Source organism: Mus musculus, chromosome 7, assembly GCF_000001635.26.
Source record: "Mus musculus strain C57BL/6J chromosome 7, GRCm38.p6 C57BL/6J".
NCBI lineage: Eukaryota > Metazoa > Chordata > Mammalia > Rodentia > Muridae > Mus > Mus musculus.
In genome coordinates this window covers 28,967,090-28,981,926 of record NC_000073.6, presented here as the reverse complement: position 1 = coordinate 28,981,926, position 14,837 = coordinate 28,967,090, and the positions used below count along the sequence as shown (strand labels likewise).

The following is a 14,837-nucleotide window of genomic DNA, read 5'->3' as shown; positions in this document are numbered from 1 at the left end:
GTAGACAAAAAAAAAAAAAAAAAAAAACAACCGGCGCTGGTGCTGAAAGCGCCTTTCCCTTTGCCTTCCTTGTAGGAGCTGGAGGGAGGGTGTGACGCAGGTTCCGCTTCCTACACCTCTCTTCCGGTCCTCTAGTGCTAAGCACCGTGCCTGGTGTTCGACTCCAGCTGAGGCTGCCGAAGGCAACAGTGATCATGGCGATGTTTGAGCAGATGAGAGCGAACGTGGGCAAGTTGCTCAAGGGTATCGACAGGTCTGAATTCCGCTGAAGGGCGCTCTCTGGCCAAGCGGGGTGGAGAAGACGGGGAGCCAGCCAGGGGTGGCCAGGGCTCCACGCTCCTCCAGAGATGGAGTTTCTCCAAGTTTCTCTCCGTCCCTCAACTTTACCTTTTCTGCTGCCACAGACTCCCGGTGTCTTTTAGTCTCTTCCTTCTCTGTCCTTGTGGACCATCCTACATAGTGTTTTCTGATGTCTATTTGGCCAGTGGGGACCGGAGGTGATGGAAACGGGAACCGGTCCTGCGTTCCTGGACTTAGGTTCCCATTCCATCCTGGCGACAACCCCATTCAGCAGATAGTGACAATAAGGAGCGATCAGGGCCTGGTCAGGTCAAGCCACGTATTGAGATAGGCAGGAGAGGATGGAACTGGGTCAGAACGGGATCGAAGAGAAGGTGTTCAGGAAAACATACGGGCTGCAGAGACTGACTGAGGTTGGAGGCATCCTAGACATGACCAGGGGCTCAAGTAGGGCTAGCTAGAGGCCCATGTTAGGAAAAACATTTACTGGATGTTGTACAGTTAATTGATCAGCTATCTGGGTAGTTCCAGTGGGTGGGACTAACTTATTTATTTTAAGATCGAATGAATGTAATAAAGCTTCCTACAGATTTATTTAAAAAGAAAATAGCAAAGTGAGGAATATCCCATGGCCAGAATAAAAGCTGTAGGAAGAAGAGAGTGATTTCAGGTTAACAAATTACAGTGGTCCCTAAGGACTAGCCTCTGTTCTTCTCTTTGTTTACTCATGTCTGTCTGTGTAGTTATCTCCCTATCTTCCCCCCCCCTTTTTTTGTTTGTTTGTTTGTTTGTTTTTTGAGACAGGGTTTCTCTGTGTAGCCCTGGCTGTCCTGGAACTCACTCTGTAGACTAGGCTGGTCTCGAACTCAGAAATCCGCCTGCCTCTGCCTCCCAAGTGCTGGGACTAAAGGCGTGCGCCACCACTGCTCGGCTCCCTTTTTCCTTTTGAGACAGGTTTTCACTATTAATTGCAGACTAGCTTCAAACTTGCAATCCTCCTGTCCTGCCTCAGCCTCCTAGGTGCTGGGATGAAAGGCATGTAACCACTGTGCCAGGCTGTTCACCCATCTTGATGCTCTTCCAGGTACAATCCTGAGAACTTGGCTACCCTGGAGCGATATGTGGAGACACAAGCCAAAGAGAATGCCTATGATCTGGAGGCCAACCTGGCCGTCCTGAAACTGTGAGTGTCTGTCCCCACCCTCATACGAACAGCTGCCTAGCAGGAAGCCACTCTGGAGAGGGAACCTGGTGCAGAGGGGCCTGGGGCAAGCTGCAAGATGGGACTTCTCTTCGGTGTTTTAGAAGGTCAGATTAGGAGTTTTTGTTTTGTTTTTGTCTTTTTTATTTTATTTTATTTATTTATTTATTTATTTATTTATTATATGTAAGTACATTCAGACACTCCAGAAGAGGGCATCAGATTTTGTTAAGGATGGTTGTGAGCCACCACGTGGTTGCTGGGATTTGAACTCAGGACCTTTGGAAGAGCAGTCGGTGCTCTTAACCACTGAGCCATCTCACCAGCCCTGTTTTTGTCTTTAATCCATTCCAAAATCATACAAGATGGTCAATAAACAGTTGTGTTGCTAGACAGATTATTGTAAATGAAAATTCATTTTGTTAGTTTCACTGCCTCTTGGCTCACATGCTTTGCCCCATCAACCCCCCAGCTTAGGTAATCACTGTTGAGCCCTTATGGCCTAGCCTTGGGTCCCTTGAGTCAGCTTAGGTCAGGCCTGCTTTCTTTTTTTTTTTTTTTTTTTTTTTAAACAGTAGCTGGGCTTTTTTTTTTTTTTTTTTTAAAGATTTATTTATTATATGTAAGTACACTGTAGCTGACTTCAGACAATCCAGACGAGGGCGTCAGATCTTGTTACAGATGGCTGTGAGCCACCATGTGGTTGCTGGGATTTGAACTCCAGACCTTTAGAAGAGCAGTCGGGTGCTCTTACCCACTGAGCCATCTCACCAGCCCAGGCCTGCTTTCTTTTGAGCTCCGCTGTAATCACATAGCGCAAGCTTTTCTACACCAGAGATCTTCCTCTCGGCCCTGGGTTGGTGGCAGCCTTTTTCCTTGTTTCTTTTGCCCATATTCATGAGTGTGTGTGTGTGTGTGTGTGTGTGTGTGTGTGTGTGTGTGTGTGTAGGGGCTGTGTGTGCACACATGCGTGTGGAGCCTTGAGGTTGATAGCAGGCACCAGTCATTCTTCCACCTTATTCAGAGTCAAGGCCTCATTAAGCCCAGAATCCACCAACACAGCTTGTCTTGCTAACCAGCTTGCTCTTGGGATCCTCTGTTCACACCTCAGAGACCGAGTTCGAGACAGGCTGGCATGCCTACCTGGCATAAACATTTATTTTATTCTTTTTAATTCGTTTTGTTTTATGAGTGTGAGTTTTAAGTGTGGAGGTCCAAGGACAACTCGGAGCAGTCAATCTCGCTTTCCACCATTTTGTTTTGTTAAGTCCTGCCACTTACGATGTAGACCAGGGTAGCTTTGAGACTAACGGCGTGGGGCACCATGTCCAGCACTTTCCACCTTTCTGAGTGTCTGCCTCTGAATGCTGATTGGCCTACACACTTCTAGAAGATTCTGTTTCTCCTCTCCCCATGGCAGTGCTGGGCCTCCACATATACTCACTAAAGCCTGTTTTTACGAGTCCAGGAGATTTAGCCTGGGTCAGTGAGTTTACACAGTGTTTATGCTGACTGAGCCATCTCTCTGGTCCTTTTTCTGGTTTTGTTAATTAATTAATTTTCAGCCAGGGTCCTGTAGTGGTCAGTGGATTAGAACTTGCTATCAAGATGGCTTTGAACTCCTCAACCTCCCAAGTGTTGGCAGTGTGCACACACGCCATCCACACGCCATCCATCGGGGTTGCCCTTCTCTGAGACCCACCCAGCGTTTTACTGTATAGCTCAGGCTGGCCTGAAACTCCCGAGTTCTTCTGCTTCAGGCTTACTCGTATTGTGATTACAAGCCTGTGCTACCACACCTAGTTGCCCTCCAGTGCTTTCTTGACACACCGCCAGCTGTATAGCTTAGTTTGTTTTGGTGTTTTGTTTTTTGAATCAAGGTCTCTCGCTATGTAGTTGTTGGCTCTGGAACTTGCTATGGAAACCAGGCTGGCCTTGAACTCACAGAGGTCCACCTGCCTCTGCAGTTCCTGTGCACCAGTTTATGTAGCCTTAGTGTTCACATCTATAAAATGGGGATAATGTATTTTCCGGAGATGCTGGCTGCTCCTTGAGTGCTCAGTGTGTGCTAGCCTCTATTATAGGTTGTGCTGGAGGGGGTGGGGAGCCCTAAACCAGGCAGCTTGGCTCCCACTCCAGGGACAGCTTCTAACTGTATCCGTTTGTGAGTTATGCAACAGTGTCTAGAGCAGGGAAATGGACTCAGAAGTTAAGGTTACATAGAAGATACAGTTAGTGTTAGAACTCACACATTCCTAGATTCCAGACCCCAGGAAAGGGGCATACACAGGCTGTCATTTTATCCATTTGTATAAAAATAGCCCTGAGTGGCCTCAAGCTTGCAGCCTGCCTGGGTCCTGGGGTTGCAGGCATTTGCCTCTACAGCCAGCTTTGCAAGAGACCACCGCTGCTATGTCTCTTGTTGTCCTTCTCAGGTACCAGTTCAACCCAGCCTTCTTCCAGACCACAGTCACTGCCCAGATTCTGCTGAAAGCCCTCACCAACCTGCCCCACACCGACTTCACTCTGTGTAAATGTATGATCGACCAGGCACATGTATCCTTGCAGCATGCGAGGGCTGGGAAGCAGGCCAGGTGGAGGGCTCTGTGCATGCCATAAAAAAAAACAAAAACACAGTGCCTGCTCGGTGCTGAGCCAGTCTTGGCTGCTCTACGTGCTCCAGTGTCTCAGTGCACGTGGAGGTCAAAGGACAACTTGGGCTGGAACTTCTCCCCGTCCACCTGTGGCTTCCAGGCATGCCGGTCCTTGGGCTCACACTGCATTTTTTTTACCTGCTGAACCATTTTGTTGGCTCAGAGTTTTTGATTTATTTCTGTCCATGAACTTCGAGAGAGGGTCTTGCTCTATCATCCGAGCTGGAATTGATTCGGAGACCATACTGGGCTTGAACTCACGGAGATCCGCTGCCTCTGTCTCCCAAGTGGTGGGTATTTTTTGTGGTGTTGAGGATGGGACCCAGACCCTCACACATGTGCAGCACAGGACTCAAGCATTGTGCTGCTGAACTACGCCTCTGATTCGAGTTCCCAGTTCTTTGGGGGGCACCGTCTCCACTAGGAGATGGGTGGAGAGGGTTGAGCTAGTCCCATGGCTTCCTGCATTGTTTTCCTTAATGCATCATGATGCCAGCAAGAAGAGCGGCCCATCCGGCAGATCTTGTACCTCGGGGACCTGCTGGAGACCTGCCACTTTCAAGCCTTCTGGGTAATGTCTTCTGGGTGCCATCCCCACTCGGCACGTTAGCACACACCTATACTTCTAAAAGATTGTGGGCGGGGGTGGAGTGTGTGTGAGGGGGGCAGGAGAATCAGGAGCTCGATGTCACCCTCAGCTGCACAGGGAGTTTGAGGTCAGCCTGAGCTGCATGAGAACCTATCTCAAACAAGCAAAGGCAGCGGTAGCCAAGTGGTCCTGGGCTCTGTGCTCAGGGCGTCTCCTCTTTGCATAGAGCCAGGATTGACCCGCGTGGCTGCGGCTGACCTTGTCCCCTCCTTCTGAGCCCTTAGAAACGAACCCTCTCTTATCCACTCCGAGCTCTCTGCCTTTCCAGCCTTTACATGGACAGACACCCAGGGGGAATCTAAGCTGGGTTGGTGGCCCTGTCCTGAGTACCAGAGCTTAGGAGGTGGAGGACAGAGCTCCAGGCCAGGGAGGTTAACAGCAATGGCTCAAAACCATCCGTAACTCCAGTTCTAGGGGACCCATGTTCTTCTGGCCTCCATGGACTTGGTACACAGATATGCATGCAGGCAAAACACCCATACACATTGTATATGTGCACTGTGTGCATATATAGATATGTATATACGTGTGTGTGTGTGTGTTTTGTTTTATTAAAAAGGACCAGAATTTGGCTCCAGTGCCCATGTTGGGCAGCCTTTTCTGGCCACCATGGGCACCCACTCACACATCCTCATGCTTACACATAGATACACTCACATTCACATAAATAAAGATATAATCTGCCTTGCCGGGCGTGGTGGCGCACACCTTTAATCCCAGCACTTGGGAAGCAGAGGCAGGTGTATTTTTGAGTTCGAGGCCAGCCTGGTCTACAGAGTGAGTTCCAGGACAGCCAGGGCTACACAGAGAAACCCTGTCTCAAAAAACCACACACGCACACAAACCACACCAAAAAAATATGTATATATATGTGATCTTCCCCTGTTTAAAAACTATTTATTTATTTATTTTATGCATGTGAGTGCTCTATCTGCATGTACACCTGACTGCCAGAAAAGGGCATCAAATAACAGGTAGTTGAGAGCCACCTGTGGTTGCTGGGAATTGAACTCAGGACCTCTGAGTTAACCACTGAGCCATCTTTCCAGCCCAAAATCTTGCCTTCTAAAATAAATGTTTAGGGGGCTGGAAAGATGGCTCAGCGGTTAAGAGCACTGGCTGCTCTTCCAGAGGTCCTGAGTTCAATTCCCAACAATCACATGGTGGCTCACAACCATCTGTAATGGGATCTGATGCCCTCTTCTGGTGTGTGTGAAAAGAGCAATTATAATAATACATAATAATAATACATTAATAATTATTTTTAAAAAACAAATGTTTAGAAAAGAAGAGTTGGGGCCAACTTTGACTATATAACAAGACTATCCAAAACACAATGGCAAAAGAAAAAAAAAAAAAGAGACAGCCAGGGCTTGAAGAAATAATACAAAACAGAAAAGTCTGATATCCCAAAAGTTCATGTTCAGTGGGTCAGGCCAGGGACTGTGGGTCTCCGTTCTCAGTGCCCCCCTCCCCTGTTGACCTAGAAGCTGCTCTGCTTTGCTCACTGAGGGTTCTGTGGTACCCTCTGCTCAGCTTTCAGCACACACCATCTCCTGTTAGACCCACAGTAACCTTGGCCTTCAGGTGTCCAGTTTCCCGTGCAGACAAGGCCAAGGGCTTCCAGGATAGTTGCTCTCATAGGTTTTCTCCCAACTTAATGGCTTCCACCAAAGTGAAGCCCTTCTTTCTCCAACTCTTGTTCTTGTGTTTGTTTGTTTGGTTTTGGGTTGTTTTTTTTGTTGTTGTTGTTTTGTTTTTTGTTTTTTTTTTTTTGTTTTTGTTTTTTTGAGACAGGGTTTCTCAGTGTAGCCTTGGCTGTCCTGGAACTCACTCTGTAGACCAGGCTGGCCTCGAACTCAGAAATCTGCCTGCCTCTGCCTCCCAAGTGCTGGGATTAAAGGCGTACGCCACCATTGCCCAGCTCTCCCGCTCTTGTTTAAGGGAGTTTTGCTGAGAGTAAAAACCTGGAGGGGTGAAGGATGAGCTGCAAAGAGGAAACTTCCAGGCACAAAGCCGCACAAAGGGCCTGAGGTAGGCAGGTCTAGTGAGGAGACCCTTGTGGCTGAAGGAGATGGAGGCAATGGAAAGTGTACAGATGACCTGCCTGGGTGTGTGTGTACACATTTACCTTCTATGATTTGGTTGTTGGACTTCCCAGCCAGGCAGAGGCAGGTGGATTTTTTTAGTTCAAGGCCAACCTGGTTTTTCAGGGCCAGTTCCAGGACTGCTAGGGCTACACAGAGAAACCTTGTCTTAAACCAGAGACAGGGGCGGGCAGGTGGGCAGGCAGGCAGGCAGGCAGAGGCACGATCTCCTGTACCCGGATTGCTCACACCTGCTGACTCAGAACTTTTGATCCCTCCTGTCTCAGCCTCCACAACGTCAGCACTGACTGGTTAATGCTGAGTGATGGTGCTAGTGTTAATACTGGGGCATCCTTTCTTCCACAGCAAGCCCTGGATGAGAACATGGACCTTCTGGAAGGCATAACTGGCTTTGAAGACTCTGTCCGAAAATGTGAGTCCTGGGAGCCTGGGTTCCCGAGGGCTTAAGGCAGTGTAGCAGGGACTTGGGAGAAGGGGGATTAAAAATGAGGCAGACTGGGCCTTGTGCAATAGCCAATTTTATTTAGAGCATAAGTTTATATTCTGAAAGTTAAGCATGGTCATACGAGCACAGTTCCCAAAGTTCAAGCCATATACAGCCCCGAGGATAAAGCTGCGCTTGGAAGTGGTTTTTTAATAACAGAAGCAGCTGTGTGTAATCTGGAGCAAGCCCTTGCTGTTTACTACACCTGCGGGGGACACAGAAGAGCCCTCAGAATTCTCACACAGCTCCGTTCCTGGATTACGTGCCAGCGGCCTCTTGACTGTCTTTGTTTTGATTCTCACAGTTATCTGCCACGTGGTGGGCATCACGTACCAGCACATCGACCGCTGGCTGCTGGCCGAGATGCTCGGAGACCTGACTGGTGAGGCCTGGTGCTGTTTCTGTCAGTCTGAGAGGAAAAGGTGGTTGGGGCATGGGGCCTCAGGCAGCTCAGGGGAACCCACCGCACCTTTCCGAGGTTGTTACCTGCCCCAGAGTGTGGGTGAGGGTTTGGTATAGGATGTTGCCTTCTGTATCTCCATGAGTTCAAGGCCAACCAGGGCTATGTAGTGAGACACTGCCTCGAAAACACCCTGACCAGGTGTAGTGCTGTCCTCCTGGAATTCCAGTTATAGGAAGCTGGAGCAAGAAGATTGTCTGGAATTCCAGGCCAGCCTGGGCTATAGCATGAGCCTCTGCACCAACCAGTTAACAGATGCACATGTCAGACAGTGGTCCTGATGCTGACCTTGGCAGTGAATAGGAGAGCTCAGGCCCTTTTCATGGATGGAGCGAAGTGGAAGCATCAGCACCTTGTAGTTGGTGTTGCCAAGGGTAGCAGGGCTGCTTTGGAGGGATGGCATTCGGCCTCTAGAGGAGGCCAGTGTGGCCCTCCTGCAGCAGGGGCCTGCCTGTCATGTGTGCTGTGCCTGCGTGCCCTGGAAGCATACACATCTCTGGAGAACTTCCGTGGTCTGTCCTCTGGTGACAGGACATGGGACGGCTCTGAGAAGGCCCAGCCTTGATTACAATGAGGTTCTTAAAAGGTCCCTCCAAACCAAAACCCTCAGCACTTGAGTTTGCAAAAAGTGGCGCTGGGCCGGAGAGAGGTTCGGCAGCTGTGAGCATCTATCTCCTGCTTGATGCGGAAGAAGGTTTGCGGGGTCCAGCACCCATTGTGGGCGGTCACAGGCACCAAGAAATTCCATGCAGTTTCTCACCCTGGGAGCACCTGCGTACATTCACATTTGCGCACACAAATGAGTACACCATTGCTCTCCTCAGATACACCAGAAGAGGGCATCAGATCTCATGGTTGTGAGCCACCACGTGGTTGCTGGGAATTGAACTCAGAACCTCTGGAAGAGCAGTCAGTGCTCTTATTCGCTGATCTCCCCAGCCCTAAATAAATGTTTTGTCTTGTTTTTATTTTTAAAATAAATAAATAGTATTGTTAAGAAACTAAGGGAACCTGTGCCTGGAGGCACAAATTCTATAGTCCTGGTACTTGGAAGAGAGTCGGGAGTATTAGGAGTTTACGTCATGATGAGTCCAAGCCAGCCAGGGCTGCATGAAATCCTGTCTCAAAAAAAAAAAAAAACCAAAGCCAAAACCAAAAACCTACAGAAAAACCCCTATGTGACTAGGAGAAAGAGGCTAGTGCGCCCCCTGGTGGCCAAGTGGAGACTGAGCCCCAGATTGCTGGCTTTGCCCTAGAGGATCTCTTCTTCCGAGTCCTGCTGCTGTCCAGGCAGGAGTTGGCCTAGAGCAGTTAGCAAAGGGGGCTTGGCCTGCTCAGCCCCGATTCCTCTGCCTCCAAAGCCCCTAGTGTTAGGGTTCAGGCCACCAACACCTCCGCCCATGTCACCTGCAGACAACCAGCTGAAGGTGTGGATGAGCAAGTACGGCTGGAGCGCTGACGAGTCAGGGCAGGTCTTCATCTGCAGCCAGGAAGAGAGCATTAAGCCCAAGAACATCGTGGAGAAGATTGACTTTGACAGTAAGTGGCCTGGGGCCGCAGACTGTAGGGAAGACAGTGTCCTGGTGGGAGAGCAGTGCTGGGTGTGCAAAGCACGAGGCAGAGCCTGTATTCCTGGACTGGGAACTGTCTGCCAGATTCCAGGTTGCTGGCCCAGGGAGAGACTGTGAGGGATGCTGAGTAGTCTCCCCTGCTGGATGTGAGCCGTCCATGTTCTCTCTCTCTCTCCCCCCCTCCCTCCCACCCCCCGCCCTGGCATTCCTCTAGACCAGACTGGCCTCAAACTCTACCTACCTCTCCCTCCCGAGTGCTGGAATTAAAGACTTGTCCACTCAGGGCTGTGGCTCTCGATGAGTCATTTGGTCCCACCATAAGGTAGTTGCTCTTGTTCTAACTTGGAAACTATTAGAACTGGCACAGTGCCTGCCTCCTCGTGTAGAGAGAGCCAGGCGCAGAGTGAAAGGCAGTGACAGCCGTTCCTGTCACATTTTGAATAAACAGTCTTATCCCAAAAGAGGAAAAAGTAGGTGTGGTGTCTTTGATCTCAGCACTCTGGAGGCTCAAGGCCAGCCTAGCCTACCTAAAGTGACACAGGCATTTAGCTAGGTGCCCTGCTTCATCCTTCTCTCAGAGGAAGTGACCTGAAGTGGGGAAGGACAGGGACACGCCTCCTGCTAGGGCTCCTCCCCCTTCTCCCAACTTTGGCTCTGTTGAGGGCCACCAGCTGGTCAGTGGCCAAGCTGAGCATCAGTGAGCTGTGTCACTTCCCACTGGGTGCTCTGACCTCTACAGAAAGTGTCCACCATGCTTGGGTCTCAGAAGTCCACACAGTTCTATCTGCAGTGGAGAGCTGCCGGCCCGGCCAGTGTCCCTCACATGGACCTAGGCCAGGGCTAAACACATGCAGTACTTAGTGCCAGACTGGTCAAGCTCTTCTTTTAACTCTAATCCTGTACAATAGATGGCTATGCTATCACCATATCCAAGACCACTAAACAGGACAGCACCAGACTACCTTTGTGGTGACTGTGACCTGGCCCTGAAGGACAGCGGCTCCCTGGGAGGTGGCTCTTCCTCTCTTCACAAATTCACCCTGTTTCTTCCTCCTCAACAGGTGTGTCCAGCATCATGGCCTCCTCCCAGTAAGCCAGTGTGCGTTAATAAAGATTTGTTCACTCCGCCCTATTGTCTCTTGCCTGTACCCTCAGAGAGCCAACTTGTGGCCCAAGCTGGGGCCCTTCCCTCTTCTCGGGCGTCCCCCATGCCACTTCCTCCTTTGTCCCACCCTGCTGCCTTTCCCTGCCCCTCCTTTTCTGACCTGTGAGTCAGTGCAGGATGGGGTAGGCTGAGGCCAGTGAATGGCCTTGGGAGGTGCCGCCCTGGGGCCCTGGGCTCCTCAGAGAGGAGAGCAGAGCATGTTCTTGTCTTTGACAAGTCACCTGCTTCTGGGAAGGAGAGCTTAGTGCTTCCTCGGCTGGCAGGGGTGACAGCCTGCACTTGGGAGGTGCAGGTAGGAAGATCGGGGATCAGAAGCCACCCTCAGCACCAGGCTCTGTCTTTAAAAGGGGGGGCTGAGCGGGCCTGGTGGCGCATGCCTTTAATCCCAGCACTCAGGAGGCAGAAGCAAGCGGATTTCTGGTCTACAAAGTGAGTTCCAGGACAGCCAGGGCTATACAGAGAAACCATGTCTCGAAAAAAAAGAGGGGGGGGTGGTTTGAGGGGGTCAGTCCATAAGCTTTCTGCTGCTCTAATAAAAAGATGTGGTGACACACTTGTAACCCCTTCCACTGGGGAGTCTGAGACAGGAGCTTCCCCGAGGTTAGCTGGCCAGCCTCTTTAACCACGCTGCTGAGCTCGGAGGCCAGCAGGGAACCCTGATTTAATTGGTGCTAAAGCTATATTCAGTGTGGTTCGGTTCTGAGCATCACAACACACATGTAACCGCAATCTTTGGGAGGTTGAGCCCCACGTGTACATATGTACACACACCACACTGGACGACTTGAAGTGCTTTGCTCTGTTCCTCTAACAGCCCTTAGCTGCTGCTTTTCAGTAATCCAAAACTCCTTGATTCACCAGAGAAACACAGATGAGGAAGCGGGAAGCATTCATCTTGGGCTCTGATGATCTGTCGCCCAGGTTGTTGGCTGGCCTTTCTGGAGGTTATAGTTGGAAAGGTTACCAGACTGTCTGCCTTGTCAGCTGTCCTCCCAGCCACCCAGTTCATGTCACACCCAAGATATTCCAGGTATTCTGGCCAAGAAACCTTGAACAGGTGATTTCAGTGTGCACAGGGTCAGGGGTGAGGTCAGTGGAGATAAGTGACCCAGTAAATGTGCAGCCACTCCCATCTCCCTTGGGGCCTGTTCTGTCATGCCAGGGAATGGACTGCTGGCATGTTCATCCCTCCCTGAAGTCAGCACTCACCCGTCATTCCTCCTGAGGATCCTGGCCCAGGGAACCAGGGTGGGGCACACACCCTTTGCTCCGGCCTTTAGACCTACCCTACCGGAGCCAGCACCCGGAACTAGACCTCATCTTAACCCTGGGGACAGCAAATAAATGACTGTTCCCGAAAGCTCTGAGGTGCTAGAGGAGGGAGGGCTGGTATGCTGCCCCACCCTCAGCCATCTTGTGTAGAAATCAAGGAGCCATCTCTGGGTGGGACCACAACTAGGCATCCGCAGCAGGTGCTTCTGTGTAGGATGCAACTTGAACAACTGGCCACGGCTGCTGCTCGGGAGGAGAAATGACCTCCTGCCCTTGGGCAGCCGGATCATCTCACTTTCAATCTGGCTCTGACTAAAGACTACTGACGTGTGGGCGGGCGTTGTTTAATGGCTGGAACCTCTGTGTGTGTGTGTGTGTGTGTGTGTGTGTGTGTGTGAGAGTGTGTGATATAAAACTCCAGAGTCTAACTTGGTGAGTGTCTCCTGGAGCTGCCACAGTCACCTGTGACAGTCCACTGTCCACCCCCAACTTGGGAGACAATCCTCTGTCCTTTCAGGAGACTCCTCTTACAGTGTTAACAAAGGACACAGGAGCCAGCCATAGTTTCCTGGCATTCTGGAGGCTGAGGCAGGAGGACTGCTTGGAATTCAAGATCAGCCTGGAATACAAAGGGAGACCCTGTGTGGTGGAACACTAACAGGCATAACAGCTAGTCTTTTAAGTCTAGAGTAGTGTGCTGGATGGCATGGCGGCACACTCCTTTAATCTCAGCACTGTGGAGGGAGAGCCATGTGTGTTCCAGGCCAGCCAAACTACATGGTAAGACCCTGTCTCAAAAGGTTAGGGTTGGAGAGATGGCTTCATGACTAAGAGCACTTGCTGTGCTTATAGATAACCTGGGTCCGGTTCCTAGAACCCACATGTTAGCTCACAATTCTCTGTAACTATGGTTCCAGGACACTCTGCTCCCTTCTGTTCTCTGAGGGGACCAGGCATACATATGGTGCTTGTATGTATATGTGCACAGACACAGACACACACTCCCGTATGTACACACGTTCTTAACAAAGAACCAGCAGTTGTGGTTACTTACAGGAGACCCTCAGAGTCAGACTACCCTTAACAGTCCCCTCATGGAAGTGAGAGGTGTATGAGCCCCTTCGTCCCCAAGTATATAGAAGGTCCTATCACTCCCATGACCAAGGGTGTTGGTCATGGAAGTGCTCAAGGGACCATTTCATGCAAACCTCACTATCCAAGCAGCTGCCTCTACTTCTGAGCTATTGGGCTGGAAATCCCAGTGCCCACCAGTAAATGGGCAGGGAGGGTGATGGCCACTTGATTCCATCACAAGAGTCCTGAGCTAAGCTGGGCATGCAACACACCCATGGAATCCTAGCTATTGAGAGATGGGTGATCAGGAGTTCAAGGCTATCCTCAGAGAAGTAGGGCGTTTGAGGCCAGAATGGCTTACTTGAGATCGCCTGCAAAAAAGCCATTTCCCTGGGGTCCTTCTGGTTTCAGTAAAGATCCCACATGTCTCTGTCGCTCAGAACCCAATTCTAGGGAGTCACCCTGATTGTCCCAACAAAGTTAAATTCATGATACTCTTTTTTTTTTTTTTTTTTTTTTTTTTTTGAGACAGGGTTTCTCTGTGTAGCTCTGGCTGTCCTGGAACTCACTTTGTAGACCAGGCTGGCCTCGAACTCAGAAATACGCCTGCCTCTGCCTCCCACGTGCTGGAATTAAAGGCATGCGCCACCACGCCCAGCTAATTCATGATACTCTTCCCCACCCCACTTTCCTGATCTCCCTCCTCCACAGTGCTGTAGATGACGCAGTCCTTCCTCACCTGTGGTTCTTCGAGAGCCAGGAGCCTCCTACTGCTACTAACCCCACTGTAACATCCTCATAAAAATATATAATAGCACTTGGGAGGCAGAGGCAGGTGGATTTCTGAGTTCGAGTTCAAGGCCAGCCTGGTCTACAAAGTGAGTTCCAGGACAGCCAGGGCTACACAGAGAAACCCTGTCTCGAAAAACCAAAAAAGGGCTGGAGAAATGGCTCAGTGGTAAAGAGCACTGACTGCTCTTCCGAAGGTCCTGAGTTCAAATCCCAGCAACCACATGGTGGCTCACAACCATCTGTAATGAGATCTGATGCTCTCTTCTGGTGAGTCTGAAGACAGCTACAGTGTGCTTATTTATAATAGTAAGTAAATCTTGGCCAGGCAGTGGTGGCGCACCCCTGTCTCAAAAGACCAAAAAAAAAAAAAAAAAAAAAAAAAAAATCAAGTTAAGAAAGAAAGCAGGCTGAGCAAGCTATGAGGAGCAAGCCAGTAAGCAGCACCCCTCCATTATTTCTGCAATAGCTCCTGCCTCCAGGATCCTACCCTATTTGAGTTCCTGTCCTGGCATCCTTCAATAATGAACAGTTAAAGCCGGATGTAGTGGCGCATGCCTTTAATCCCAGCACTTGGGAGGCAGAGACAGGTGGATTTCTGAGTTCAAGGCCATCCTGGTCTACAAAGTGAGTTCCAAGACAGCCAGGGCTATACAGAGAAACCCTGTATCGAAAAACAAAAACAAAAACAAAAAAAAGAAAGAAAAAGAAAAGAAAAGAAACCCTGAGGCTTGACATTAAGTGTCTACCTGCTGAGCCACCCAGCCCACACCCCCCCCCCCCCCAACTACAACAGTGTTTTGGGTTTTTCTAGTTTCATAGTTTTGTTAAACAAACTCTCCGAGTAGCCCAGGCTGACCTTGACCTTGAACTACCTCCTCATGCCCCTTCTTCCCCTCCCAGTTGCTGGGGCTACAGGCTTGAGTCCCCACACCTGGCTCTGCTTGTGGTTTTGAGCCTACTCACTCCTTCCCTTAGGACTTGGTAAGTGTCCCCTGCCCAGCAGCCACTGCTTCAGGGCCAGTGCTAGAGCAGAATCTAAAGCAAAGGTCCCCTTCCCTCCCTTGGGGGTTGGGTTGCTATTTTGGGGGAGGAGACAGACAGGACCTA

The 14,837-nt window shown here is 50.2% G+C and overlaps 1 protein-coding gene across 4 annotated transcripts; it reads left to right on the top strand.

Annotated features, from left to right (window-relative positions):
• Positions 1–36: 36 nt before the first annotated feature.
• On the top strand, positions 37–10,555 carry Eif3k (eukaryotic translation initiation factor 3, subunit K). Of its 4 annotated transcripts, none has more exons than XM_006540392.4 (8): positions 37–253; positions 1,385–1,608; positions 3,937–4,057; positions 4,652–4,726; positions 7,258–7,324; positions 7,701–7,778; positions 9,270–9,395; positions 10,489–10,555. In XM_006540392.4, exons 3-8 carry the CDS (start codon positions 4,040–4,042, stop codon positions 10,518–10,520), a joined length of 396 nt encoding a protein of 131 aa, XP_006540455.1. In that variant the 5' UTR covers positions 37–253; positions 1,385–1,608; positions 3,937–4,039; the 3' UTR covers positions 10,521–10,555. The 4 variants fall into 4 exon arrangements, with proteins under 4 accessions (XP_006540455.1, NP_082935.1, NP_001272871.1 ...); NM_028659.3 differs by having other exon boundaries at positions 39–253; positions 1,385–1,483; NM_001285942.1 differs by lacking the exon at positions 1,385–1,608 and having other exon boundaries at positions 39–253.
• Positions 10,556–14,837: the final 4,282 nt, after the last annotated feature.

What these genes read in the sequence shown, in the direction of transcription:
- Eif3k (NM_028659.3), top strand. Translation starts at nt 195, where the DNA reads ATGGCGATGTTTGAGCAGATGAGAGCGAACGTGGGCAAGTTGCTCAAG. An exon ending in GCCACTTTCAAGCCTTCTGG is followed by an intron (nt 4,727 to 7,257) that starts GTAATGTCTTCT and finishes TTTCTTCCACAG; the next exon opens with CAAGCCCTGGATGAGAACAT. An exon ending in TGAAGACTCTGTCCGAAAAT is followed by an intron (nt 7,325 to 7,700) that starts GTGAGTCCTGGG and finishes TGATTCTCACAG; the next exon opens with TTATCTGCCACGTGGTGGGC.